This window comes from Carassius gibelio, chromosome A2 (genome assembly GCF_023724105.1).
Source record: "Carassius gibelio isolate Cgi1373 ecotype wild population from Czech Republic chromosome A2, carGib1.2-hapl.c, whole genome shotgun sequence".
Taxonomy (NCBI): Eukaryota; Metazoa; Chordata; class Actinopteri; order Cypriniformes; family Cyprinidae; genus Carassius; species Carassius gibelio.
This window is the reverse complement of record NC_068372.1, coordinates 21,502,352-21,529,764: the sequence shown is the minus strand read 5'-3', so window position 1 is coordinate 21,529,764 and position 27,413 is coordinate 21,502,352. Positions and strand designations below refer to the sequence as shown.

Genomic DNA, 27,413 nt, shown 5'->3' with positions numbered 1-27,413 from the left:
AGGGCAAAAACGTTGATTTAGAACATTTTGATTTTTATTTCTGCCAGTGTTGCATGTTTTATTTTTTATCTGAATGTCTTGCATTATCTTATCCAACAGACATTGATGCCCCAACCAATCTGGCAACCAGGGGGGTGACGGAGAACTCTGCAACTGTGACGTGGGATGGTGTTCATGCTGAGATCGATGGTTACATACTGATATACAGCTCTGCAGAGGGCACCGGTCGAGAAATTATAGTGGGTGCAGATGCTACTTCTTACCAGCTGACCTCTCTGAAACCAGGAGTCCTGTACACAGTTTTCCTCTGGGCCTATAAGGGTTCTCGTTCCAGCCAGAAGAGCATGACCAAAGCCGAGACGGGTAAGCTGTTCACCTTCTGGGTGAGGTTGTGGGGCTTTACCCTCACTGTTTTTATTTCCTGATCTCAAGCGTTCCCTCAAGGGATCTTGCCACTATTCTTTGATCTCTTGAGCTTCTCAGTGCATGGAAGACTGGCATTCTCATGTGTTCATTGTTTCCTTGTGCATCTAAGCAGTCATTTCCGTGCCTGATTTTATTTCTTTTGACAGAGATTTTGTCTACATTTTTGCATTTGGCAGACACATTGTACGTGTTTTGTGTTATCTGAGAATCAGACCAAGACCTTGGCGTTGCAAGCAAATGCAACCTACCAGTTGTCAACAGTGTATTATGGAGCCATAATGTTCTAGTATTTTGCATTCTCCATAAGATTAACAAATGTAGAACTGATAATTTTTCAGCTCTTTTAAACCGCCAAACCTGTAATAAGAAGACTCCTGCATAACATTTCAAGTTTAAGAGAACGAGACAGGTATTTCTCCAGTGGGTGCTGCTGTAGACACGAAAGCAGATGGTCTAAGTGCATTACCAACAGACAGTCAGAGCCAGGAAACGCAACCCTAACAGAAGCACTTGGATATATAACAGATGTACCTGTCAGGGAAAGGAACAGGACCCAACTGCGGTAGAATGAATGAGGCGTTTTATTGAGTTACTCAGAGGACTTAATCCATTGGAGCATGAGAGAGTCAGCGCTCTGCATGTACAGCCAGCTCGAAGATCCCTACGGCGACCGCCGCACAGCAGGGAGGAACAGGTGGCAGATCAGCGCTGGCGAGCCGAAGCGTCCGAAGGCAATGCACAGGTGAGTCGAGGCAGCCGCCTGGTTGATGAGGACTACTGAGTACGAAAGGCAAGCAGGGAAAAAAAACAAAAAAAGCAGGCCGACTAGATAGAGAAAGATACAAAAACCGAAGTCAGGCAAACTAAGACAAGCAACTAGAAACTTACTCTAGCAACGCTTACGGACTGACACAAGATAGCAAACACAAGGGTAAGATAAAGGGAAGATAATCAGAGTAATACAGGGTGCAGGTGAGGGAGAAAACGTTAACAGGGATAACAAGAGGGGCGGAGAAAACATAGCGAGAAAAGTGAAACACCTGGAGAGCCAGCAAAACCCAAATCATGTGCTCCAGGACAGAAAAGGCCTCAGCCCCCACTGAGATCATGACAGTACCCCCTCCCCCAGGAACGCCACCAGGCGACCTAAGGAAGGGGCTTACCATGTTTGCGGCGGAAGTCGTCGATCAGCGACCGATCCAGAATGTCCCGAGCTGGGACCCAACTCCTCTCCTCCGGACCGTAACCCTCCCAGTCCACCAGGTATTGAAAGCCCCTGCCACGACGACGAACATCTAGTAATCTCCTAACAGCATAGACAGGAGAACCATCCACTAGACGAGGGGGAGGGGGGGCAGGGGAGAAACTGTTGGTATTAAGAGGGGATCTTAAAACTGGTTTAACCCTGGATACATGGAAAACAGGGTGAACCCGACCAAGAGAGGAGGGCAACTTGAGCCGTATCGCAGCCGGATTAATGACCTTGGTGATCTGGTATGGGCCAATGAACCTGGGTGCCAGTTTGCGAGAGACAGCCCTGAGAGGCAGGTCCTTGGAAGACAGCCATACCTTCTGACCACAGACATAACGGGGTGCTGGGGTCCGGTGGCGATCAGCCGCTGCCTTGGTCCGCCTAGAGGCCTGGGCCAGGGCCTTCCTAGCCTTCCTCCAGATGCGGCGACATCTTCGAACAAAGGCTAGGGCAGACGGAACTGCAGCATCGGGTTCCTGAGAGGGAAATAAGGGAGGGGAGTAACCAACAGAACATTCAAAGGGTGACATACCTGTGGATGCTACTGGAAGAGTATTATGGGAATACTCAATCCACGTGAGCTGTTGGCTCCAGGAGGCAGGGTTACGGAATGCCAGGCAGCGGAGAACTCGCTCGAGATCCTGATTGGCTCGTTCACACTGACCGTTGGTCTGGGGGTGAAATCCTGATGACAGACTTGTAGAGGCCCCAATCTGTCGACAAAATTCTTGCCAAAACCGGGAGACAAACTGGGGACCCCTGTCAGAGACTACGTCCACCGGAAGCCCATGGATACGGAAGACGTGGTCAATTACCAGTTGGGCGGTCTCCTTGGCAGAGGGGAGTTTGGGGAGGGGCACAAAATGAACCGCCTTAGAAAAGCGATCCACCACTGTGAGAATTAACAGTGTTACCATTTGAGACAGGCAAGCCAGAGACAAAATCTAAGGCAATGTGTGACCAGGGGCGAGAAGGAATGGGCAAGGGTTGAAGTTGGCCAATGTAGGGACGGTTAGAGACCTTGTTTTGGGCACAAACTGAACAAGCCAATACAAACTGCCTGACATCCTGGCCCATTGAGGGCCACCAAAATCGCTGACGGATGGCAGCCAGAGACCTCCTGATTCCTGGATGGCAGGTGACCTTAGATTCATGCCCCCACCGAAGGACCTCGGGGCGTAACACTGCCGGCACGAACAACCGACCCGCCGGACACTCAACTGGTACTTCCACCCCTCGTCCGGCCTCCTCCACCCGCCGCTCGACGTCCCAGGAGAGCACCCCCACCACCACTCCATCCGGGAGTATGGTCTCGGTAGGCACCTCCTCTCCTGGGCGCTCGAACTGACGGGATAGAGTATCAGGTTTGACGTTCTTAGCCCCAGGCCGGTACGAAAGGGTGAAGTTAAAACGGTCAAAGAAGAGTGCCCAGCGGGCCTGGCGCGGACTCAACCTCTTGGCCGAACGGATGTATTCAAGGTTCTTATGATCCGTCCAGACCAAGAAGGGCAGCGCCGACCCCTCCAACCAGTGGCGCCACTCACCCAAGGCCAACCTCACCGCCAGCAGCTCACGATTACCTATGTCGTAGTTTCGTTCAGCCGGGTTAAGGCGATGGGAAAAATATGCACAGGGGTGCATCTTCCCATCCTTACTGGAGCGCTGGGACAAGACCGCGCCTACCCCAACCTCCGACGCGTCCACCTCAACAATGAATTGCCGTTCAGGATCTGGAACAGAGAGAACAGGAGCAGAGATAAACCGGGACTTTAAATTATCAAAGGCCTCCTGAGCCTGAGTACTCCAGGTAAACGGTACCTTAATGGAGGTGAGCGCCGTTAGGGGTGCAGCTACCTGGCCAAAATTCCTGATGAATCGCCGATAAAAGTTGGCAAAGCCCAAGAACCGCTGCAGAGCCCTCCTGGAGTTGGGGACTGGCCACTTGGCGACAGCCTTGACCTTGGCCTGATCAGGCTTGATCTCCCCTTCTGAGACTACAAACCCCAGGAACGAAACGGACTTGGCGTGGAACTCGCACTTCTCCGCTTTGACATATAGCTGGTTCTCAAGAAGCCGTTGGAGGACCTGGCGCACATGCTGAGTGTGTACCTGAGGGGAGGGAGAAAAGATGAGAATATCATCAAGGTACACAAAGACAAACCTATTAATCATGTCTCCCAACACGTTATTGACCATGCCCTGGAAGACAGCCGGAGCATTAGTAAGCCCAAACGGAAGGACCAGGTATTCATAGTGTCCCGTGGGGGTATTGAAGGCTGTCTTCCACTCATCGCCCTCACGAATACGGATGAGGTGATAGGCGTTGCGGAGGTCTAATTTAGTGAAGACCTTGGCTCCCTGCAAAAGTTCAAAGGCAGATGACATTAACGGCAAGGGGTACCGGTTCTTTATAGTTATGTCATTTAACCCTCGATAATCAATGCAAGGACGCAGAGAGCCATCCTTCTTCTTAACGAAGAAGAACCCAGCACCAGCAGGGGAGGATGAGTGGCGGATGAGTCCGGCCCTTAAGGATTCCTGAATGTATGAGTCCATGGCCTCTCGTTCAGGACCTGACAGGGAAAAAAGGCGCCCCCGGGGCGGAGAAGTGCCTGGAAGGAGATCGATGGCACAATCAAATGGTCGATGAGGAGGGAGCGAGGTGGCTCGAGACTTGCTGAAAACCAGCCGCAGATCGAAGTACTCCGCCGGTACCCCAGTGAGGTCAGCAGGCTCCACCTGAAAAACAGGAGGCACAGACACAGGAGGAGAGGCAGAACCAAGGCAACATGCATGACACGACTGACTCCATGAAACAATTTGACTGCGGGACCAATCCACATGAGGGCTGTGCTGAGCCAACCAAGGATGTCCCAAAACAAGTCTGGCATGAGGGGACTTCAGAAGGTACAGCACAACGGACTCATGGTGATTGCCCGAAACAACAAGACTTACACGAGGAGTGGTGTGAGTGATGGTGGCGACCGGCTGACCAGAAAGACCCCAGACTGTGATAGGAGAAGGAAGAGAGACGGCTGGAATGCCCCAATTCTTTGCAGTGCAATAGTCCAGGAAACTGGCTTCAGCGCCAGAATCAATAAGAGCCTTGCAGGAGTGATCTGAGCCCTGGTACTTGATGGTGGCAGACAGTTGGGTACGTGACTGAGGGGAGAAACGCCCACTAGGACTCCCCGGTTGACTAGTGGGCTCTGGCTTTTAATGGACATGACTGAACAAAATGACCTGACCCTCCACAATATAGGCAGAGGCCCTTCACCAGCCGATGCTGTCTCTCCTGGGCCGACAAATGCAGTCGCCCCAGCTGCATGGGTTCAGAATCCATCTGGGGTGATAGAGGCGGTTGTTGGGGCTTGAATGGCTGAGTATCTTCTAGCCCCCAAGATGGACGGGAAGTCAAACGTCGTTGACGTAGATGAAGACGGCTCTCGACTCGAATGGCCAAGTCAATAAAACCCTCCAGGGTCTTGGGCAGCTCGTGTGTAGCTATCTCGTCCTGAATGTCAAAGCTCAGGCCCTCCCGAAACATAGCCCGCAGCGCCTCCTCATTCCAACCACAAGAGGCCGCTAGAGTCTTAAACTGGATGGCGTACTCCGTAACAGAACGCCCACCTTGACGGAGCCGTGCGAGTCGGGAAGCAGCCTCATCCCCCTTCACGGAGCGATCAAACAGCTTCATCATTTCACAGCGAAAATCTTCAAAGTTTGAACAAAAATGGGCCCTCGCGTCCCAAACAGCCGTTCCCCAGTCGCGAGCTTTTCCCGTCAGCAGTGTGATGACATAAGCGATCTTCAAACGCTCTGTAGCGTAACGGCGCGGTTGCAGCGCGAACACCAACGCGCATTGAGACAAGAAAGCCCGACATGAATTCGGATCTCCGTCATACAAGGGCGGATTATTAGCGTGCGGCTCGGGCTCGAGCTGAGCGAGAGGCTGGGAACCCATCGGGGCGGCGGATGACAGAACACTTTGTAGTTCACGGAAGCGATCACTTAATTCGGCCATTTGGGTAGTGAGTGTCTCTACCTCCTGAGCGGTGGACGAAAGCTGGCTGGCTTGGTGGCCGAGGAGAGCGCCTTGATGAGCGATAGCCGATCGAACGAACTCTTCACCCGCTGGGTCCATTTTTTGGTCAGTCCGTACTGTCAGGGAAAGGAACAGGACCCAACTGCGGTAGAATGAATGAGGCGTTTTATTGAGTTACTCAGAGGACTTAATCCATTGGAGCATGAGAGAGTCAGCGCTCTGCATGTACAGCCAGCTCGAAGATCCCTACGGCGACCGCCGCACAGCAGGGAGGAACAGGTGGCAGATCAGCGCTGGCGAGCCGAAGCGTCCGAAGGCAATGCACAGGTGAGTCGAGGCAGCCGCCTGGTTGATGAGGACTACTGAGTACGAAAGGCAAGCAGGGAAAAAAAAACAAAAAAAAGCAGGCCGACTAGATAGAGAAAGATACAAAAACCGAAGTCAGGCAAACTAAGACAAGCAACTAGAAACTTACTCTAGCAACGCTTACGGACTGACACAAGATAGCAAACACAAGGGTAAGATAAAGGGAAGATAATCAGAGTAATACAGGGTGCAGGTGAGGGAGAAAACGTTAACAGGGATAACAAGAGGGGCGGAGAAAACATAGCGAGAAAAGTGAAACACCTGGAGAGCCAGCAAAACCCAAATCATGTGCTCCAGGACAGAAAAGGCCTCAGCCCCCACTGAGATCATGACAGTACCCATGCGCATCTTCTGTTGGGTTACCATAACCATTTATCATTATAGCGTCTAAAGAGCATCAGAAGAAATCTGTGCACTATAGTGTGAGCAGGATTGGGTATTTCTGTTTGCATTGTATTACTGATACAGCCTTTAACAAACTGCATGGATGGCTGGAATATCTACCTAGGAATATTTAAAGCTTTGTTTACTGGAATCAGGGAGCCAAAAGTTTAGATAAGCCTTTATATTTTGTAGAAAATCAAATCATGTTGATTACAGTAGCTGGTGCCTAAACTTATGACAGTGTTTCATAATGTTTGGCACTGTAGCTGCTTAGCCTCAGACATGTTAATGTTTTTTTTTTTTTTTGTGTTAGCATTTTGTTACTGCATCATTTAATGTGTAAATCTTCAATTTAAATGGAAATTGTCAATCGAATAAACTTCAAATAAATGTCATCCCAGGTAACACATTTAGGTAATAAATTCCAAGAAGGATTCATAAAATATATATTTTTTAAAGAATACTCTCACGCAGCATGTTGTGCTGTTTTGTCCCCTTGGTGGAGTGATGAATTGCAACATTATAACAGAACCTGCTGGCTGCATTAATCAAGCTGAACTCTAATTTGAGAAAATTGCACTTTTCATAAGCACAGAGCATTTCCAAATTTGAATTAATTAAAGTCATTAATTTTCGCTCAGCTTTGTAAAGAAGCAAACATCATCAGAAGATAAAACTTTATTGATCCTATATTACAGTAGGTCAAACTGTGATGGAAATTAAAAGGACATAATATCTGTATTATGGATTTATAGCTAGTTGTATCAGTATGAAAAGGATGAACTGTCTACCTTCATGGTTCAGTGATGCATTCCTTTACATAGACATGCATATTCTTATATCTCTGCTGCACTTTCTATACCTGCATGGCTGTAATGCAGCAATGTTGTGCTATAACCTGTTGTACAAATGGCTTTCTAGATATAGATGCTCCTACTAACCTCATGACCAAGGAGGTGACCGAGGACTCCGCGTTGGTGACGTTGGACAAGGTGCAGGCTGACATTGATGGCTACATGCTGAGCTACAGCTCTATAGATGGCTCCAGTCATTAGGTTCGAGTAGGAGCTAACAGCACCTCCTTCAAATTCACTGCTCTGAAGCCTGGAGTTCTCTACGTTGTCTATGTGTGTCTCGTGCTAGCAAAAAGAGCTCGACAGAAGCAGAAAGAGGTTTTTGAATTGTGTCTTCCCAGTCGGCTCATGCAAACTAACACAGAGTTCTCTGTTTTGAACAGTTTATCTGTTTGCAGAAATAAGACTTTAAATCATGAATCCTTAGGTCCAACTGTGCATGGCTTTAATGCAGAGATGTGCATTACAAGTGAAGCGTGTCATTTAAAAAAAAGTTTAAATGCTTTCTCATATACCATGGTTGTCTACCATTGATTTATTAATTGTGTACAGATTACGTAATCTGTAAAATATGTTGCATCGCTTCCATCTCAGGACTTTTGCTTTGTGAAATATAGAGCTGTTTTACTCAAGATGCTTTCAAATGAGCTACTAAAGGTAAAAACAACAATGTCAATTGCATATTTAGATTAGTTTGTAAAGAAATGACATGCTTCACCTTTAATTGAATGTGTCAACTGCTCATTTAGAAATACATTCTCCTACTAACCTAAGTGGTTATTGTTTTGTTGATGGTTCTGGGCATATGAGAAGAAATCAACATCGCCCTCTACAGGTTCACTAACTTAATTCCTATAGTTATTAGCAGTTTAAAATATGTCCTATAGGACATATTTTACATACATTAAATAGGACATATAAAAATAGGACATATAAAAAATATAGGACATACATTAAAATATGTCCTATATTTTTGACTTGTATACAAGTTCACTGCTCTGAAGCCTAGAGTTCTCTACACAGTCTACATCTGGACTGTGAAAGGCTCTCGCTCAAGCAGGACAGCCACAATTGAGGCTGAAACAGGTTATCTGATTCAAGCAGGCATCATGGCTCTGTACCATGCTTTCTTTGACTGCCTAAATATGTCAGATGAAGCATGACGAAGGTCTTAGCTAAGGTCTCGTCTCAGCAATATTGATAACTGAATTAACTCTGAACAGAAAATTCAAATTATACTCTTTTAACAACTAACACTCAAAGACAATTTTCATCTGTTAAGAGCTCATTAAGATTAAGTTGTAATCTCCTGATAATTTCCAGACACAGTTCAGCAACATATTGAATGATGTCAACCTTATTCCACTGAACTTTTTTTTTTTTTTGATCCGCAGCGATTGATGCACCAAAGAATCTCAAAGCCATTGATGTCCAGACTCAAACCTCCACTTTAACATGGAAAGCTCCTCAGGCTAATATTGATGGCTACATCCTGACCTACAGGGCTGAAGATGGCAGCATGCAGGTTTGCTCTACATGCTAACAGATTTTGAAACCTCTTCAATTCAATTCTGTATCCGCTTACAATAATTCACAAGGTATTATATGTTATTATCAGATCATGCAATAGCTAGCATGAACTAACAATACACTTTTATGGCATTTATTAATGTTGGTTAATTTTTATTGTTTGTTTACTAAAACATTTAAACATTTCCGTTTTGTATACAGTAAATTAACATTAATGTATTATGAACCGACACAAACTAAATTGTAAAATATTTTCAGCAGCCATTACTCCAGTCTTCAGAGTCACGTGATCCTTCAGAAATCTTTCTAATATGCTGATCTGGTGCTCAACAAAAATTGTTCCTTATTCTTATGAAACAAATCATGATACATTTTTCAGGATTCTTTGATAAAAGGAAAATTGGAAAGAATAGCGTTTTTGTTTTGTAACATTATAAATGTCTTTAGTCTCAATTTAATGTATCCTTGCTGAATAATTTATTTTTAATTATTTTTAATTGTTAGATATAATATCCAATATACTAAGAACTTTATTGTAATTAATTTATTGTATAATTCATAAATGTCTTATGTTTGTTAATATCTGACTGACGTTTGTCAAATGTCTAAACTGAGTTGTTGTTTGTTTCACTGAATTCTGCTTTATTGTTTTAGACTGTGGAAAAAACTTTGACTGCGCGGGAGAACAGATTTGCTCTCTCTGACCTCACAATGGGGAAAAAGTACATTGTCACCCTTATTGCCTACAAGGGCACGAAGAAAAGTAGGGTAATGGAGACACGCTTTAGCACAGGTAATTTATGCAGTAGCATATTGCTTCATTTACATCCTTATGAGACCACTCGTTTATCAACAGATCACCAAAGTTTATTTTCACCAAATATTAAATATATAAAAGTTAACTGAAATAAGAAACCTCATATATTTATTGTGTTGCTGTTTTTTTTTAGTGCGTCTGGCCTACCCGTTCCCAATGGACTGCACTCAGATTATGAGAAATGGAAACATGGAGAGCGGCGTCTACACAATCTACGTCAACAGCAACCGTAGCAGAACCATGCAGGTGTATTGTGACATGACAACTGACGGCGGCGGCTGGATTGTGAGTATGCCGTTATGATGATTTTTTATTGTGGAATATTTAATACTGAGGTGAATTCATGAAATGCAGGATTTTATTAGTTAAATATTCTTCCGGTTTTGATATTATTAAATTAATTCATGTTGTAGCCACAGTATACATTGCTCTTGTATCTAACAATTTATCCTATGTATCAATCACAGGTGTTCCAGAGACGAAACACCGGCAAATTAGATTTCAAGAGGCGCTGGAGAGAGTATACGAAAGGCTTTGGAGAACTGACAGATGAATTTTGGCTCGGTATATCTAATAAAGTTTCCACATTATATGCTTATTGAAACCTTTCACTTACTCATGTCTTTGCTTCACATTGAACTAGATATTGATTTGAACTCCTCTGATGCTTTTGTTGGCCAGGTTTGGAGAAGATCCATGAACTGACTAATACTCCTACACAATATGAAGTGCGTTTCGATCTGGGCTTGGGATCAGAGCGGACGTATGCTGTCTACGATAACTTCAGAGTAGCACCATCCAAACAGAAGTTTAATCTTACCATCGGCAACTACAAAGGAAATGCTGGTGAGTGGAATTATGTTATCTGATTATGCCAACAAAGTTATTTGAAGCAAAGTGATGGTATTAATAACACATTGTGCACAGGTGATGCCATGACCTACCACCAGGGAGCGTCTTTCTCAACGGAGGATTCAGACAATGACATCGCGCTTGGCAACTGTGCTCGGACTCACCAAGGGGCCTGGTGGTACCAGAACTGCCACCTGGCCAATCTGAACGGCAGATTTGGGGACAACAGACACAGTATGGTGAGTTATGAGGATTTTGTTGTTAATCAGAGTGAAATAGGGTGTCTTTTTTAGTGTGGTTTATTCTACAGATTGCCAAAGGAAATACAGTAATGAGATGTTATAACCAGCAGGGGGAGCTCTCAAATTACAACACTGAAGGGACGATTTGAAGCGAAAACTCTTAAAAGAAATAGCTCAGTAATTCAAAAGCAGTGTTCTGGATCTATCAAAGCTCTTAAGTTCACAATTAAGATGATTCTTTCAAGTTGGTTGGAGATTTATATTCCTATTACAGCCTTTATTTCTTTGAGGCTAACAGATATGTTTTTCATGGAATAGGGAAAACAACATTGTAGGCAACAAAGTATATATATATATATATATATATACATATATATATATATATATATATATATATATATATATATATATATATATATATACATATATATATATATATATATATATATATATATACATATATATACATATATATATATATATATATATATATATATATATATATATAAACATTTTTCTTCTTCTTCTTCTTCTTCTTCTTCTTCTTCTTCTAAACATCTAAGCTTAGGTGTTAGGGGCTACCAACTTTTAAAATTAATTTACTATTCTTTTTTTCTTTTTTTTGTCCCTGATTTATAACTTTGCATAAATGACCCAAACATACACTACTGTGCAGTAAGATGTGAACTGGTGCTTTTATACTACTATAAATTCTTTCATTCCATAAGGATGCATTAAGTTAATCAGAAATGATATTAAATACATTTGTAATGCTGTGAAATATTTCTATTTCAAATAAATGTTGTTCTTTTCTCATTTATAAGTATACTAAATGTGTCCTCAAAAACAAAATCGTTCAATGTTTTTTTTTTCTACATCAATTATAATAAGAAATTTTCCGTAAGCACCAAAAGATCATATCAGAATGATTTCTGAAAGATCATGTGACACAATAATTGCCGAAACAGGAATTTTAACATTTTAAAATATATTGAAAATGAGAACAGTTATTTTAATTTGAAATAATATTTCAGAATATTATTGTTTTACTATTAGTTCTGACCAAATAAATGCAGCCTTGGTCAGCACAAAAGACTTCTTTCAAAAAAAAAACAAAAAACTCTATATTAGATGAAATCTCTTTCATCAACGATGCTGCCCGATAATATAATGAAAAATTATGATGAAAAATATAATGATAAAATAACGAGTAGCTGAATGTTAGTAAAATAAACGTAATACTTTCCTGATTGTGTCTTTCAGGGAGTAAACTGGGAGCCATGGAAAGGTCACCTCCAGTCTCTCGACTTTGCAGAAATTAAGATCCGGCCAGTGGGAGCAGCGGGCAGACAGAAAAGGTCATTGAAAAGGAGAGTAGCTGTGTATTAATAATCACTTGACAAAAAATGTTATAATAAAATCCTAAATGTTTCAGAATCTGATCAGACCAAGTTGTAATAGTTCTTCATATGAGGAAAGCCACTCTATTCTGAAGATTATACGCTTGTGTAACTGTCTTTTGTAACATTATACAAAAGTCAGATTTCGAATAGAATATGCTATACTTCTTTTGATTTACTATATATGCACATTGTATATGAAAGAAATCCAAAAGCAAAACAACATTTGTAGCATGACTGACATCACAGTACCATTCCGAACTCAAAGGGTGTATTTCATAAATTTTATAATCTTCATAGAACCTGTTTTTTTATATATATATTTTTTTTATTACAGATTTTTGGACCAAAGTACTTTTACTGTATGATCATTTTCTAAAGTTTTGAATTAATATTTTTGATTTTACCCCTGACAACTATGATTTAATTCAAATGTTATGTATAAAAAGATGTTTCATAACAGATATTAAGCTATAATGTTTTCCATCTGGATGTGTAATGTAGATGTATTATAATAATTCCTGACTCAGACACCAAATCAAGTGTCACATTCTCACAGAAGTAAAGTCTGTTCAAATAAAAAAAGCGTTTGAAATATTTTACTCACACATTGGATTTGATTGGCTCTACTGCAAAAAAAAATAAAAAATGATGGGAAATTAGGAAAATTACACTCTATATTGAAGCAGTTTAATGTCATTGTCACTGTATTGGGCAGGTCACTCTTCAAATCAACTGGAAACGTACATTTAGATCATACTGGGAAAATAACTGTTCTTATAGAGGAAGTGACATCAGAAGGAGGCATATCAGCAGCCTCAGCAGGAGCAGGACTGTATTGACTCATCTTTAGGTCTCCAGACATCTGCCAAACTGGCACATCTTCTGGGCAAATAGTAGGCTAAAGAAATGTTATGTTTATTTATTTATTTTCTTGCTAAAAGCATGTTTTGTTCAGAAGCCCCATGGATTCTGGTACCAAAAGTGCTGTGTTCAGCCTGCACGCCATCTCTATGGCTGAATCACTGTTTTGGATGGGGTTTGTTATATTTCCTCTCCCCGCCTTCTCCTTCTGCATTAGCGTGAGATGGAGCATCAGACAAAACAAGGTCTGTTTGGGTGGAGGGATCTGGACTGTGGGTGTGTATAACCAGGGGAGAATTTCCCTTTCAGCCCTCTGCTCTGCCTCCTGACCCATGTGATGGAAAACTGTAGCAACAGCAGTCCGTGGGTGTAAAATGTTCATTAAGTGCTTTTTTCCATATAAATATACAGACGATCTATCACACCTCACTTGTACCATATTGTAGGTCTATAGCAGGGCATCCAAACTTGGTCCTGGAGGACCGGTGTCCTGAAGAATTTATCTCCAACCCCAATTAAACACACCTGAACCAGCTTATCAAGCTCTTGCTAGGCATACTAGAAACTTTACTCCTGTCTTCAGTGTCACATGATCTTTTGGAACTCATTACAATATTCCAATGAACCATACTTTTAGCCAGTAGTGTTTTTTATGTTAATGATTTTGTATGCTGATTAAACTTAAATTGTGTTAAATTATTTTATTAAAGTTATTTCTGACCATTTGAACTTTGACAGGTCTAAAAATACAAAATACAGCCCGAAAAATATAATATATTTTTATTTAATTTAAAAAAAAAAAAAAAAAAAAAAAAAAAAAGACAAGGCTAAAGATTTTTTGCATGCATCAACCTGCATTGTAACATATTGAGTAAAAAAAAAATGCAGTTTTGGCATATTCATTCAAACTGAAACTCATTTTCATGCAGAACTGGACTGATCAAAGCTTTGCTGTCATGTTTGTTGAAGGAGAGCGCAGGAAACAGAACTTGACGGCTTCTTTGTTCAAACAAATGAAAAATGTTCTCCTTTGGTCCAGCTGTACCAGAAACCCAAATCAATGAAGGACAAGTATGATCCAGCCTCACTGATTACATAATTACATAATAATTCAGTGGTTGCTTTACCCGAAATGCATGGTAGTCAAACACAGCAGTTAAGTAAAAAAAGAAGCATGATGACTGTTAATGCATGACATTTCTGACACACATAATCAGAATTCCCTGAAGTACTACATAAACATCTAATTATGGCACTGCAAACATCCCTGCATCTGAAAAGTGCAAGAAGATTGTTTATCAGCAATCTCAATTTCACACAACTCTGATGATAATGGTGTATCTTTCAGTCTGAGTTTTGAACTCGGCATGATCATTTTTTCACTGCATTGTGAATGAAGATTATGAGACCAGTGTCATGGAGCTGTTGTTGACTTGTCTCTAAATATCCATCCATATGTATCACAGATCCAACATGCAGCCCCCGCCCCCCCATTTAAATAATGGTTTTCTCAGGCAAATCATCACAGAAAGAAAGGCAGGTTATATTTATAGAGAAATTGTTTTGTAAGGAAACCATCTATTTCTGAAGCCATTTAAAGCAGCTCATTTTAAATGCTTCTCATCCTTCAAGTGAAAGACAAGTGATTGTGACCCGCTGAGTGTGTCACTAGAAGATTTTGACCTCTTTGTATTACAGCATCTTTGGAAAATGATTTTACTCAAGATCTGCTTTAAGTGCAACTTTTAGAAGCGTTTGAATTTTAGGTAAAATGTGTAAAAATCTGACATATTTCTGACATCTGATCCTATTAGAAATGTTGAACAAGCGATATCACACAAGCGTTGTTGTTCCGAATAGGAAATCACAATGGCACTGATATTCTGAACCAACAACATGGTTGCGAGTGTGATATTTATTTTATACAGTACTTTAATAAACAAGAAATTCATATTGAGTAACATTTTATACGGAATATTGCCACTCTGGCAACTAACAAATTCCAAATGTAGTCAAAACAGAATCAACGGTTGGGTCACTTAGCAGTGGTATGTTTCATTCCAGAATTAATTTTGGATAAATCGGTTACGTAAATGATTCAATGACTCACTCATATTGATGGTAACTAATTTCACTCCTGAATTAGTCTTTGTAGCTGAACAAATCAGCTGAATTAATAAATCAAAGATTCACTCATAAAGATTGTTGTCACTGAAAAATCCCCACCACTAATACTGTCTAGACCGCACAGATAAAGATAAGCAGAGTACTGCTAACACTGAAAAGTTCCTCTGCTGTTCCTAGGCCAAATTTACACTACATAGTTCAAGTGACACAATTCTGATCTGATATGAATCGGATACGTTTATTTGTGTCTGCTAAGTAAATGGATAGATCAGATCAATTAAATGGTGGAAGACGGCTCAAGCCAGTGGAGTCATGCTGAGGTTTTATGTCAAGCAAAAGCTTGCTTTATCATTTAATCTGCCTCCATTGCAAATCATGCCATAGTTTTTGCAGGTCAGTGTGTCTATTTTAAGTTAATGCTCTAAGTGTATAATGTAAATGCAGTTCTGTCATGACAACTCTTGGAGGGATTTGGCATGGTAATGTACATAACCATTTTAATGTATTTGGTCTTGGGAGAATGGATCTGCTACACTGCTGCTGCTGCGGCAGAGCAAGTACCTAGACTTGATACTGCCAATACATCCACAACATGCTGCCGTGATCATATAAGAAAAATTGTTGCTGCAAATATAACATACATGAAATAACCCCATCGCATACATTAATCACCTTGTAGCAGATCTCTGCCATGTGATGATGTCACTATGTCAGACTGAGTTAGACCTATTGGATTGCATCATCAGAGTTTCATGCCAAATCTCTCTATATACCAGATATGGGTCATCAAAAAAAAAAAAAAAAAAAAAAAAAAAAAAAGAAATAAATTGATTTAGTCAACAATTAGACATTGGGTATCAAGATCGGAGTGTAAATGCAAACTAAGTGGCCATTTGGACAGAATGCTCTTCGGCATTTAAAACATTTAAAGATAAGAATTTCTATTATTGTAAAGCTTTTCAGGACCACACACACATCATACAGCATCTTCTTGCATACTCATTCACTCCTAAACTTTGCTTCTATACAAAAATTATTTTGAAATTCTTTTTAGAATTTTTTTTACATTCAGGTACATTTTAGTAAACACTTCTGTAACACATTTGTACCTTTACATGTACCATGAAGATAAATAAATATACAATTGTTTATGTTCATCGATCATTCCCTTTTAAACCATAGTCAGTGCAAGTCTTTCATTACTAATGGGATCTGTTTTGACAGATATCCACAAGTCTTCTTCATTCTGGTTGCCATTTTTCTTTTTCCTCTTTTCGGATTTCACATCAGGGACTGAGGTTTCACCTTTACAACAACAACACGGGGATCTGTCGGCATTACGACAGCAGCAACAATGACAGCAAATCAGCAGAGAAGTGAAGATGATAACTAGCGGTAGAGTCAGAAGCACCACCAGGCACACAGTGTTGTAGATGCTCTCGTTTTGCTTGGCTGAAACGAGGTTCCATATATCGTTGAAAAACTGCAGGATTTCCTCCTTCATGGTTGAGTGTGAGTTCTTCAAATCCCTTTGGGGTTCCTATAGAGATCAAATCCAATGTGATCTGAGAAGTAAAGCCGCCGTAGATCTGATTAAACCAGTAATTAGCATGGATTTCTATCTGGAGATCAAGAAATTGTCCATTTGATCTAATTTCAACACCGTTTGAGAGTTTCAATTCAGTTTAGGCCTGTTAAATGTTCTTGTGTCATAACAAGTCCCATCCTGAGAAATATCACACAAGCCAATTGAAATAGATAACAGATAGACAATTTGAAGATCCTTGATGCACACAGTTATTGCTTTAATCCCAAACTACACCGCTCATCTCATAAAAGCCCTTGCCTTTGGGGTCTAAGAACAAAGCGTTGCTGTGAGGATTGCAGAGATCGTGGGTTGTGTTTATACTGGGTGGATTCCTCTCAGCATCGGTCCCTCTGGAGACTCCGACTCTATTTTAGTCTCTTCTGCCTTGACTCTCACAGATGTGATGGAATGAGGGCATTTCTGGGGGAGAGAGAGAGAAATAAAGAAATATCAAAAAAAGAGAGTGAAAGCAAAAGAGAGAGCAGAAGTTAAGTCAGCTGTGGATCCTCAAGTGACTCCATGCCTCTCATGTATTCTGAATCCCATCAATGTTGCAAGCCAGATTATTTTTAATGTCAAATATGATCTATGTAAATAGACATCAACAAAAATTTGTTATATGAGGTCCATATTGTAGATGGTAAAATCAGACTTCGGACACTGTTAGACATTTCTGTAATTTCTACAGTTATTTACTGTATATCCCCCAGTACAATACTGCAAATTCCATTTAGAGTAAGTAACTGTAATACCCTTTGCATCATGGGTATTTTCTGTGACATACAGTGACTTACTGTATTTTTTTGCTGTATACTACTGTATTTGCCGTAAAGACCTCTGTGGCTACATTCCATTGAAGTTGTTTTATTTTCCTCACTTCTTACATTTGGATTGACAGGATTTGTCCTGTCTACGACTCCGCAACAGCTTGGGATGGACTATAGCCTTCTGTACGTGTTACATCGCTTGCAATGAATAGAAAATAGGTTTGACCTTTGTGTCAGAAACAGTGCTTGGAGTACATCTGTACATCAGAACTATACCGGGGCAGCACTTTACTGTCCGCTTTGATTGATAGTATCGCGGATAATAGTGGGTTCTATGTTGTCTTTTGTTGTGCTGTGCCCGGGGATGAACCCGTGAGAGTGGAAGAGTGGAAGAGAACATCTGCGCTGTGTATCCATGCACTTTATGAGAGAATAAGACCAACAAGCAATTTCTAAGTATGTAATTTATGTCTCTGTGTGTGTTTTGTCAGATTTTTGGACACCAGTTAACAAATGACCAGTTAACACTGAGGTAACTTTACCAAGGGAAATTGCGCTGTCCTTTCAAATGACTTTGTCATATTGAATTAACATAACGATTTATTAATAATCTTTTTTTTTTTTTTTACTCTTATTTTATATTAACATTGTTAACTAATGTGAAATTTTGCTCTGGTGTCAGTTAATGTTGGCCCGTAGCCTAGAAAATATAACCATATGTTATCAAGGTTAAACTAGTTGTATGGCTGTATGCCTTAGCTTTAGAATTAGTTTTAGTTTTTAATGGAATTTAAGTTTAACTTATATATATAATATTTGTATTTATTTATACATTTTTATATCTATTTTTGTATATATATATAGGCAACTGCAGTGAATCATGGAGAAAGACATGAGCATGCCAACCACTCTATGGACTAATTAATGTAAGAGATCAAATATGGTTTTGAAAGGTTTGTGTATTCCATATGGGGTTTGCCTTTAAAAAGTGTGGCATTTCTACTTCTTGTTTTTCAGGGAACACTTTTCTGTCACTAACAAAGTTAATGGAGAGCAAAGGTGGTTGCCACGTTTTGGAGCGGCAAGGTTTTGCAGATGGTTTTGTATTTCTTTTCCCATTATGTTTCTGTTGCCTAAAGATTCATTGTGAGGATAAATCCAGAGAATAATACAACAAAATACATTGCAAAGGTCCTAAGACAGGATAAATGGTGAGCATAAACTGTTCTAGAATTGGAAGACTGTATTTTTAAGTGTTATATATTTAATATTTTAATTTTTGCAATTACTGTGCCAGTTTTAATTGATTGAAGTGAAGCTGACATTCAGTCACGTATGGTGACCCATACTCAGAATTCATGCTCTGCATTTAAAGTGCACACACACACACACACAGCAGTGAACACACACCCAGAGCAGTGGCCAACCATTTATGCTGTGGCACCCAGGGAGCAGTTGGGGGTTCAGTGCCTTGCTCACGGGCACCTCAGTTGTGGTATTGCCAGCCCAAGATTCAAACCCACAACCCTAGGATTAGAAGTCAAACTCTCTAACCACTAGGCCATGACTTCCCCAGTAGTACATACAGTATGTGGGATGAAAGTAAAATTAATTCTATATAAAAATTACATCAAATGAAATCTATATTAAAGTAAATTAATTACAGTAGTGTACTGATAAATTGGATTTTATAGTAATTAACTGTAAATGGTACAGTTTGCTACTGTAAATCAAATACAGTTTGCTACTGTAAATATTAATTACTGTAACTTGTTGCCAGTAAGTTACTGTAAAAACCCTTTGAAATGTCTAACAGTGAGTTAATTCTTTCAGTGACGCTGTTATGTTCACTTGTTTTGTTGTGTTGTTTCAACATAATACAGTTAAAAGGACAAAACATGACCAAAACCATGAGAGATAACACATTATTTCAAAGGATTAGGAAACAATGAATATACTCTGACGTAAATCCACATACCACAATTATGGTGACAAAAAGATATGCTCTGCAAAACCACTATGACAGAAAACTGACTGTTAGAATAAATCCCACAGCAACATATTGTAATCAATGTAATAATGAAGCAAATTTGTACTGTAAGATTAAAAAAAATGAATATTAATTATTACATGTTAACTTAGTTTAAGTTGTTTCTCGTCCCAAGGTTTGGACTGTACACATTCCTACACATTGGATTTTATGTTACCATGAAATAATACTGCATATTTGACATAAAATGTGTATGAACTTCTATGCCAAATTATTTTTCATACATAGATGCAATACATCAACACAAATTTATAATGATGGTTCCACTTTATATAAGGTGGCCTTAACTACTATGTACTTACATAAAAAAATAAGTACAATGTACTTACTGTGTTCATATTGTATTGTAAAACACTTTTGCTGCTATTGAGGTGGGATAGGGGTAAGGTTAGGGAGAAGGTTGGAGGTATGGGTAAGTTTAAGGGTGGGTTAAGGTGTAAAGTATGGGTCAACAGTGTAATTATAAATGTAATTACAGAAATTAATTACAGATGTAATTACATGTCATTTTTTTGTGCAATGTAAAAACATGTATGTACACAATAAGTACATTGTACTAAATTATTAATTAAAATGTAAGTACATAGTAGTTAAGGCCACTTAATATAAAGTGGGTCCATGATGATTAATACCTATGATAAAAACAAAACTTTTTGAAACACTTGCCAAATGTCCCCAGTAATGTTTTCTCAACTTCATTTTTAAATAATAAAGCATTATAAAATATATATTTATAAATTAGCAATTTTAAGTATTTTACTCTTTGACATTAAGATTCAATTTATTTTGATACATATTTTCCCCACATCCTGTTACATTAGTGAAACTTGCCCTTTAAAATCTTAACCATATGCCCTAAATTTTGTGAATTCTTAGAAGTGACATAATTTCTTTGGAACTTAAAGTATTAGTCACACATTTTTTCATTAGTCAGACCTTTTTCTCTTTTTAGATTTTCTTCAGAAGACTTACTGTATAGCATAAAGTATTAATACATTGTATTAATCTATTGAAATTCTTTCTAAATGTCATTCATCTGCAATCATGTTGTTTTTCATAGCCAGCAATGGTCTTCTTTTGCTTTAAACATGTAACAGGGTGAAAAAATTAACCTGTGAAATATTTGGTCAGGATTATGCTCTACTAGGCTGAGTTTGACCAGTATTTTTCTGATAGACAGATGTTTTCTCCCCCAGGCTATATATATATATATATATATATATATATATATATATATATATATATATATATATATATATATATATATATATATATATATATATATATATATATATATATATATATATATATATATATATATATATATATATATATATATATATATATATATATATATATATATATATATATATATATATATATTGTTGTTGTTGCATTTCTTCCCCCTAAACAATCCAACTCAGCCCTAAATCCACTAAACTGTAGGAATGACCCTGGTATGGATTCATTACATTTTCACATTTTCACCCTGAATTGATTTGTTTATATTTTGTTTATTTAGTACACACATCCATATAATGACCATTTTCAGATTAAATTATTTGCAAGGCAAGACACCTCTGGTGAATAGGGTAAAACTACTAACTTCTAGATATCACTATACTTCCTCAGCAGGTTAATCACAATACATTTAGATATTCTGTGTTACAGGTTTTTTACAAAATGTTATACTTAAATAATCCAGTGAGTAATTATATAATTACACACATTTACAGAAATATGAACACTGGATAAATGCAGGTTCAAAGTTCTTGTTTCATTATGTTGAGATATAGAATGTTTCTATAGAGGTGCTTTTGGATATCTCTTTTTATTACTTTATAAATCAGAAAGTACTGTCCACAACCAGAAGAGAAAATTGCCATGTTTTTAGGAATAAAATGTTGTGTAAATCAGTCAAATGATATATGAGCAAACACCACTGTAAAAACCTTCAGAATATGGACAGGAATAAAACTGGAAAGTTTGGTGTCTGTGGAGATTTCTGGCAAGAGAGAGAGAGAGAGAGAGAGAGGAATAAAAACTAATTTTGAGAAAACTGCATGGCACTGTATGATGTATGACTGAAATCTACAGACACAAACAAATAAAGTGAGATCAAATAAACACTTTAATGTGTATTTTAGATCTGTTTTTCTTGCTCTAGTCTGATAATCATTTATGAAAAAAAATTATTCCCGTTTCCCAAAATTTTGTTGCAAAATTTTCTGAGGCCTTTCAGCATCTTGTTTTGGCTGTGCGCGGTTCATGTGGGCAATGTGTTAGCTCTGCTTCCTGCAGACAGTTTCACAACAGGAAACGGCTATGTGAGAAAAGGCAACTCTCTTCTCAAAAACAGACGACTGGAAGACTCTCGACGTAGCTGAGCACTAAAAGGCATCATCATATCATGTTTCCCATTTTGAAGTTTCAGCTGTAGTCTTGCGTAAGACTTCGAAAGCATTCAACTCTACCTTCTCACTCTTATCCTTCACCTCCTCAGCACGACCCTTCTAAAGAAGAACAATCACTTGAAATAATTCTCAGATTGGCTGAGGAATGTCAAACAGGAAGACTTTCTCAGCTTTACACAAAGCCAGGATGGAGCTCCGAATTTCACTGACAACAATAGTTACATGCAAAGACATGCTGTTGTGAACATCATGCCAAATTCCTCAGAATTTTGTGAAGAGATTATTAGATTAAACTAAATGGACAAGTCATTTTTTTCTGTGACTCACAAGCAAATTTAGCACATTTAAAAAAGACAAATACAGGGACATGATTAACCTCACATAAGAGAGGACACTGTCTAAATTCAGCACAAGCCCTCAGGTTTCAAAAAGTGTCTGAGAGAAAGCGGACGAACAGAAAGCGCTTTGCTCACATTTGCTTAGTTTTTATCATTTGGAAGCTCTGTATTAAAAGCTAAAGAGTCTGTCTTAAAATAAGCACTTGCTGGCTTCTAGACTTGTTACAGAAATATTAGAAAACCAGACTTTACTTAAGTCTGTATAATAAAGTTTAATAAAGTCTGTATAAGTCTCCACCTGCCCTTCATTTACAGACAATCCCACAATCCCAGGCCTTAATACAGACCAAACAGTTTTACCACACCTTTGCCAAGAATAATCTGGAAAAAGGTCAACAGTTATTTAAGGAATAACAACCAGACAGCAGATAAGCAAGTCATATCGCAAAATGCACGTATGCTATATATCAAAATTAGAAAAACCTATTTCTCAGACTGTCCACAAGCTTCTCTATTACACAGAATGTCAATCACGACGCAGAGGGAGCTCAAAAGTTAAAGGGGCATATGGCCTGAATTGAGTTAGCTTTTCTCAGCTATGCCACATATGACAAACAGATGTGTATCAGGCCAGCAATCCATCATTTCTAGCCCAGAAGCATTCAATCTTACCAGCTCTGATGAGGGGTCAGTCCAGACATCTCTGTGGGCATCACATAACCCTCGTTTCAGCAACACAATCTGCTGCTCTGAATGGATGGCACATAAATCCTCAGCTGTACCTGGAGCCTGTGTGTGAGAGGAGGAGTTGAGTCACTGCTTCTCAGTCTTCCTGGGCCGTACAATATAAGAAACAGCCCTCTGTCTGCTCGCAGCTCTTTTGAATGACACACTGCATTCTTGTGGTTACTTTAACTCAACTTCTCTCTGATGTCACAGAATGAAGGGAGGGGAAAATGTGTCATTGTGTTTAAATAGTGCTCACTTATTTACTGCTAAACAGTTTTTAGCATGTAATCAAATCAGTCTCCCTGAAGAAACAAGAGTGAGGGCTGTCTTAAATGCTTTCTTGTATTTTAAGAAACTGGTATGCATTTAGATTGAAGTGCGATACAATTTAAATAAATCTTTCACAATGAATGAGGACAAAAATAAGAGGGCAATCTTGTTGTATATTTGATTTATGACTTTCAACACTTGTAATGTTTCAATAAGTAGTCACTTAAGCTCACCAAGGCTGTATTTATTTAGTTAAAAACTAATTTATAAAAAAAAAATGTCTCACAAAGCTGAGTTTAAGCAGCCATTAATCCAGTCTTCAGTGTTACACGATCCTTAAAAAATCATTCTAATACTGCAATTTGGAAACATTTATTATTATTATCATTGTTGAAAACATTGTGGTGTTTGATATTGTTGTTTAAACCACAATACTTTTTTTTTTGGAAAATACAAAGTCCAAAAGTACAGCATTTATTTGAAATAGAATTAAATTTATTTAAGATGTAAGTAAGATATACATTTCTCAGTGTAAGCAGCTTCAGTGATTTAAATTTTAAGTGTCCATACACTAGAAATTAAGGATAAAGATTTGGTAACAAAATGGTCAGCTAGCATTCTACAAAATATCATCTTTGTGTTCCACAGAAGAAAGTCATACAGGTTTGGAAGGACATGGGAGTGAGGAAATGATGACAGAATTTAATAGCAGTACATTTTCTTCATTCTAGCTCAACATTAATGCTTGACGAGTGCATTTCTAAAAATTATGATTATTAAAAATGAATTATTAAATGTGTTGCTTACATTTAATAATTCCTGTCGGCTGGGATGGATCAACTAACTTAATCAATAAAGGTGCAAAATGCATTTACTACACTTATTTGAGAATCAAGATATTTCATGAGACCCCCCTCTCCCCTATTCACTTGTGCCCCCTCAAAAACAACAAGTGCATGAGGCCCCTGAAGACTGTGCACAAGACTGTGTGTGCTTATCAAGCATGGAAAAAATAAGAAATGCGGAACTCAACATTTATTTTGGGCACATTCTTTATTTGAACTTTTAGCCAACCAAGCGAAACAGGAAGATTTCACAACTTTAAAAATTTTGATTGTCCTGGCTGCTTGGTTGAATTTAGGGTTAGAGAGAGAGAGAGAGGAATTTTCTGGATTTTACATGTTTTGAATGTAAAACTTAGACTGGGGTTATTTTCTACATGATGATGTAAACCTGGACTCATGATTCTTGATGTCTCACAAGCTTGAGTTTAAGACTCACTGCTTCTGTGGTTATTCACACCCAACTTTAAAGATCTTTGCTGCGGCAAGACTGCTAATCCAAAGAAGGCAGACTAAAAAATTATCTCTCTCTACCAGCTTCTTCCATCATCTTTCTCTCTGACGTTCTGTCCTCTGATTGGTTCCTTCAGTAGCAGCAATCTGCACATCCCAAAGTCACAGAGTGTGCTTTGGAAACATAAGGGTGTTGGGTTTATGTGTAGCCCCTTTAATGAAAAATAAAGCAGTCTGCCTCTGAATCCAAATATAGCCCAGGCTGTCCGTAAGCAGTCACAACTGTAGCTCATGAGTCATTATATTAAAATGTATCAGCAAAGTGCTATGAAAACAAGACGAGGGAACACTGAATGCTTTGTTCTCTGCCATAAATGGACCTACTCCCTCCTAATTTCCAGTACCTCTATGACTGAAAAAAAAAGGGTAATTCACAGAGTAATTTAAACTTTTTCCTTTTTTTTTTTTTGTATACGGTTTCATTTCAAACCAGACATGAGGTAAACTTTTTTTGTAGGATTTGTCCATTACTAGACTTTTGGAGGGACAGATTTCTCAAAACAGGGAACTCTCCATTTTAGAAAACAAGCAAGGTTACAGTAACATGAATTTGTGTTGAATCTTGAAACTGAGCTTCCTGTTTTCACACTCACCCCACCCATTCCTCCCACTGTCACACTAGATATAGATCAGTATACTTCAGTATACAGTCTATAGTATCAGGTGTAAAGTAATGTGTAGAAATGTGTGCTTTTACAAATAGATTTCTAAAATAGATTAAAATTAGAATACAGGCCGCACCTCACCATAATTTCAACAGCTAATATAGTTAGGCTAATAAACTATACTACTTCATGAGAGAATTTAACAGTTTCGGTTACCATTTTATGGACCAAAACTTCAAAAGAAGTCAATGGGAACCAAAACACTCGGGTTTTCAGAATTCTTTAAGATAAGTTCTTTTGTGTTCAGGAGAAAGAGGAAGTGCGAACAGTTTGGGATGACTTGAGGTTGAATAAATGATGACAGTTTTTTTTTAGTTTTGGTTTCATCAGTTTCAGTTTTCATCTCTCTACCATTATCTAATGCATCTCAGATTTTTATTCAGTTCATGGCAGGAGTCTTGTTAACACAAGTACATCACGTTGTAAGGTAGTCAAAACATATGACTCTATGTCAGTATTATTGACATTGTTCAGAATATCAGCCTAAATTATAAGATAAGTGTGAGAAAGAAAGCGACGATTGCAGAAATCATGGCTAAATGTGTACGTTTACTTCTGCTTTTGAGAAAAAGAACGAAATTGACCAACCTTCATTTTTTTCAGGAAGAAACATTTGAAGGGTTTTTAAGATGATCCGTATTTTTTTTAAGTTCTGTTTCCAATCTTTTATATTACAATATCAAAAGTATTGAATGTTTTCCAGCTGACAACAGAAAGCTTGAAATAGAATGATCTAACACAATTGGGTTCAGCTTGGACCATATTGTGACAAAAAAGACAAAACAGTTGCAAAGTAATGCCTCTCATAAAAAGCCTCTGGCCTATACTTATTGGGTTTCCAGCCCTAAAGGGCATGTGATTTTTGCACCATATGTTGTGACATCTTGATAAAAGCTTGAACATGCTCAATACAATTGATTTTGCCTGAGAGTATAAATTCCAACATGGCTGAGGGAGTCAGAAAAGCCTGCTTTTGTACTAAAAGTTCCTTATCTGGAAAGCTATATTTCATACATCAAGCTGAAGCGAATATCTTGTCAACAATTGTCATGCATGTCACAAAATGTGTTGCAATATAAACGTATTATATTTTTGCTTGAATGACTACATGTGTCTCTGCTATGACACTTTTCTACAAGAAAACAATCAAAATAAGATGGAGAATGCTTATTATTCCAGTTAGTTTGCCATTTGCCATTTATATTGCAGCCTAAATGTGCCGTGAAGTCAGCAAGGATATAAATAATCTTATTCTGAGAAAAAGACAGCTAGTATAATAATAATAATATATTAATCAACCAACATGGTAATAAAAAAAATAAAATAAATAAATAAAATCTTTACAGGTTAATTCTTTAAAAGCATATAATGCATTTGTTTCATTTCTCAGTTCCACTGACCTGTCGAGATCAGGAAAAGAGCATACAAATAAAGACACACCACTTCTTTTAGCAAACTGTCCATTCTTCTGTACAGGAATCACCTGCAACAGCATGGATGTACCTTACCTTCAGATGTACGTCAGTTGCCAGTGTTACTCCACAACATGTGCATGTGCCACAGAATGTACCTCCACTGGTTCTGTTGAAGCTGTTTCAGAGATTTGAATTTGGTTTCTGATTTAACCACCGTGTGTTTGCTGCCCTTAGTGAGTCCTCCTACAGGCAGCCGCTCAAGACTCTTATTCTGGTGTCAGGAGTGATTAGTTTGCAGTGTTCAGTGACTTGTGAAGGGGGTGGTGTATTCTGCCTACATACATCAGACTCACCCTGGGCACGGTGCATACATGGACCTAGAGCTCTGATAATAGAGTGAAGAGGTTCTGAGGCCAGGGGGTTCAAGCCCTTCGGTTAGTGATGGGGCTATAAAGTGCATTATCAGACTACTTTAAGTGTGTAAATACCTGCGGTGTACTCTACTCTCTACCTCAAACTGCCTAGAAAGCATTGAAAAGGCAAGCATTAATGTAATTTTAATTCAGGCCCTAGCAAGTCAGTTCAAGACTGCTATGCTCCCGCCATAGATAAAAAGGGTTATTACAGCTGTAATGGTGAACAGAATCACGTACAAAGAAGATT

General features: G+C 38.9%; 2 protein-coding genes across 3 annotated transcripts in view; one reads left to right on the top strand and one right to left on the bottom strand.

The window, feature by feature from the left end:
• The window catches only part of LOC128030919 (tenascin-N), a 29,893-nt gene extending 17,119 nt beyond the window's left edge, over positions 1 to 12,774 (top strand). Inside the window, exons 7-14 of the mRNA XM_052619012.1 lie at positions 100 to 363; positions 8,722 to 8,852; positions 9,512 to 9,650; positions 9,808 to 9,959; positions 10,142 to 10,238; positions 10,356 to 10,520; positions 10,602 to 10,765; positions 12,032 to 12,774. Of these exons, the coding sequence (XP_052474972.1) occupies positions 100 to 363; positions 8,722 to 8,852; positions 9,512 to 9,650; positions 9,808 to 9,959; positions 10,142 to 10,238; positions 10,356 to 10,520; positions 10,602 to 10,765; positions 12,032 to 12,157 (1,238 nt within the window). The 3' untranslated portion in view covers positions 12,158 to 12,774. The remainder of the gene's footprint in view (positions 1 to 99; positions 364 to 8,721; positions 8,853 to 9,511; positions 9,651 to 9,807; positions 9,960 to 10,141; positions 10,239 to 10,355; positions 10,521 to 10,601; positions 10,766 to 12,031) is intronic.
• A 2,239-nt stretch (positions 12,775 to 15,013) lies between these two features.
• On the bottom strand, positions 15,014 to 27,006 carry LOC128030935 (uncharacterized protein KIAA0040). Of its 2 annotated transcripts, XM_052619040.1 has the most exons (3): positions 26,844 to 27,006; positions 22,989 to 23,105; positions 15,014 to 17,167 (listed from the first exon to the last, which is right to left on the bottom strand). In XM_052619040.1, exon 3 carries the CDS (start codon positions 16,661 to 16,663, stop codon positions 16,331 to 16,333), a length of 333 nt encoding a protein of 110 aa, XP_052475000.1. In that variant the 5' UTR covers positions 16,664 to 17,167; positions 22,989 to 23,105; positions 26,844 to 27,006; the 3' UTR covers positions 15,014 to 16,330. The 2 variants fall into 2 exon arrangements, with proteins under 2 accessions (XP_052475000.1, XP_052474995.1); XM_052619035.1 differs by lacking the exon at positions 26,844 to 27,006 and having other exon boundaries at positions 22,989 to 23,218.
• Positions 27,007 to 27,413: the final 407 nt, after the last annotated feature.

Coding starts and splice junctions, on each gene's coding strand:
- LOC128030935 (XM_052619040.1), bottom strand. CDS start 16,663: ATGAAGGAGGAAATCCTGCAGTTTTTCAACGATATATGGAACCTCGTT.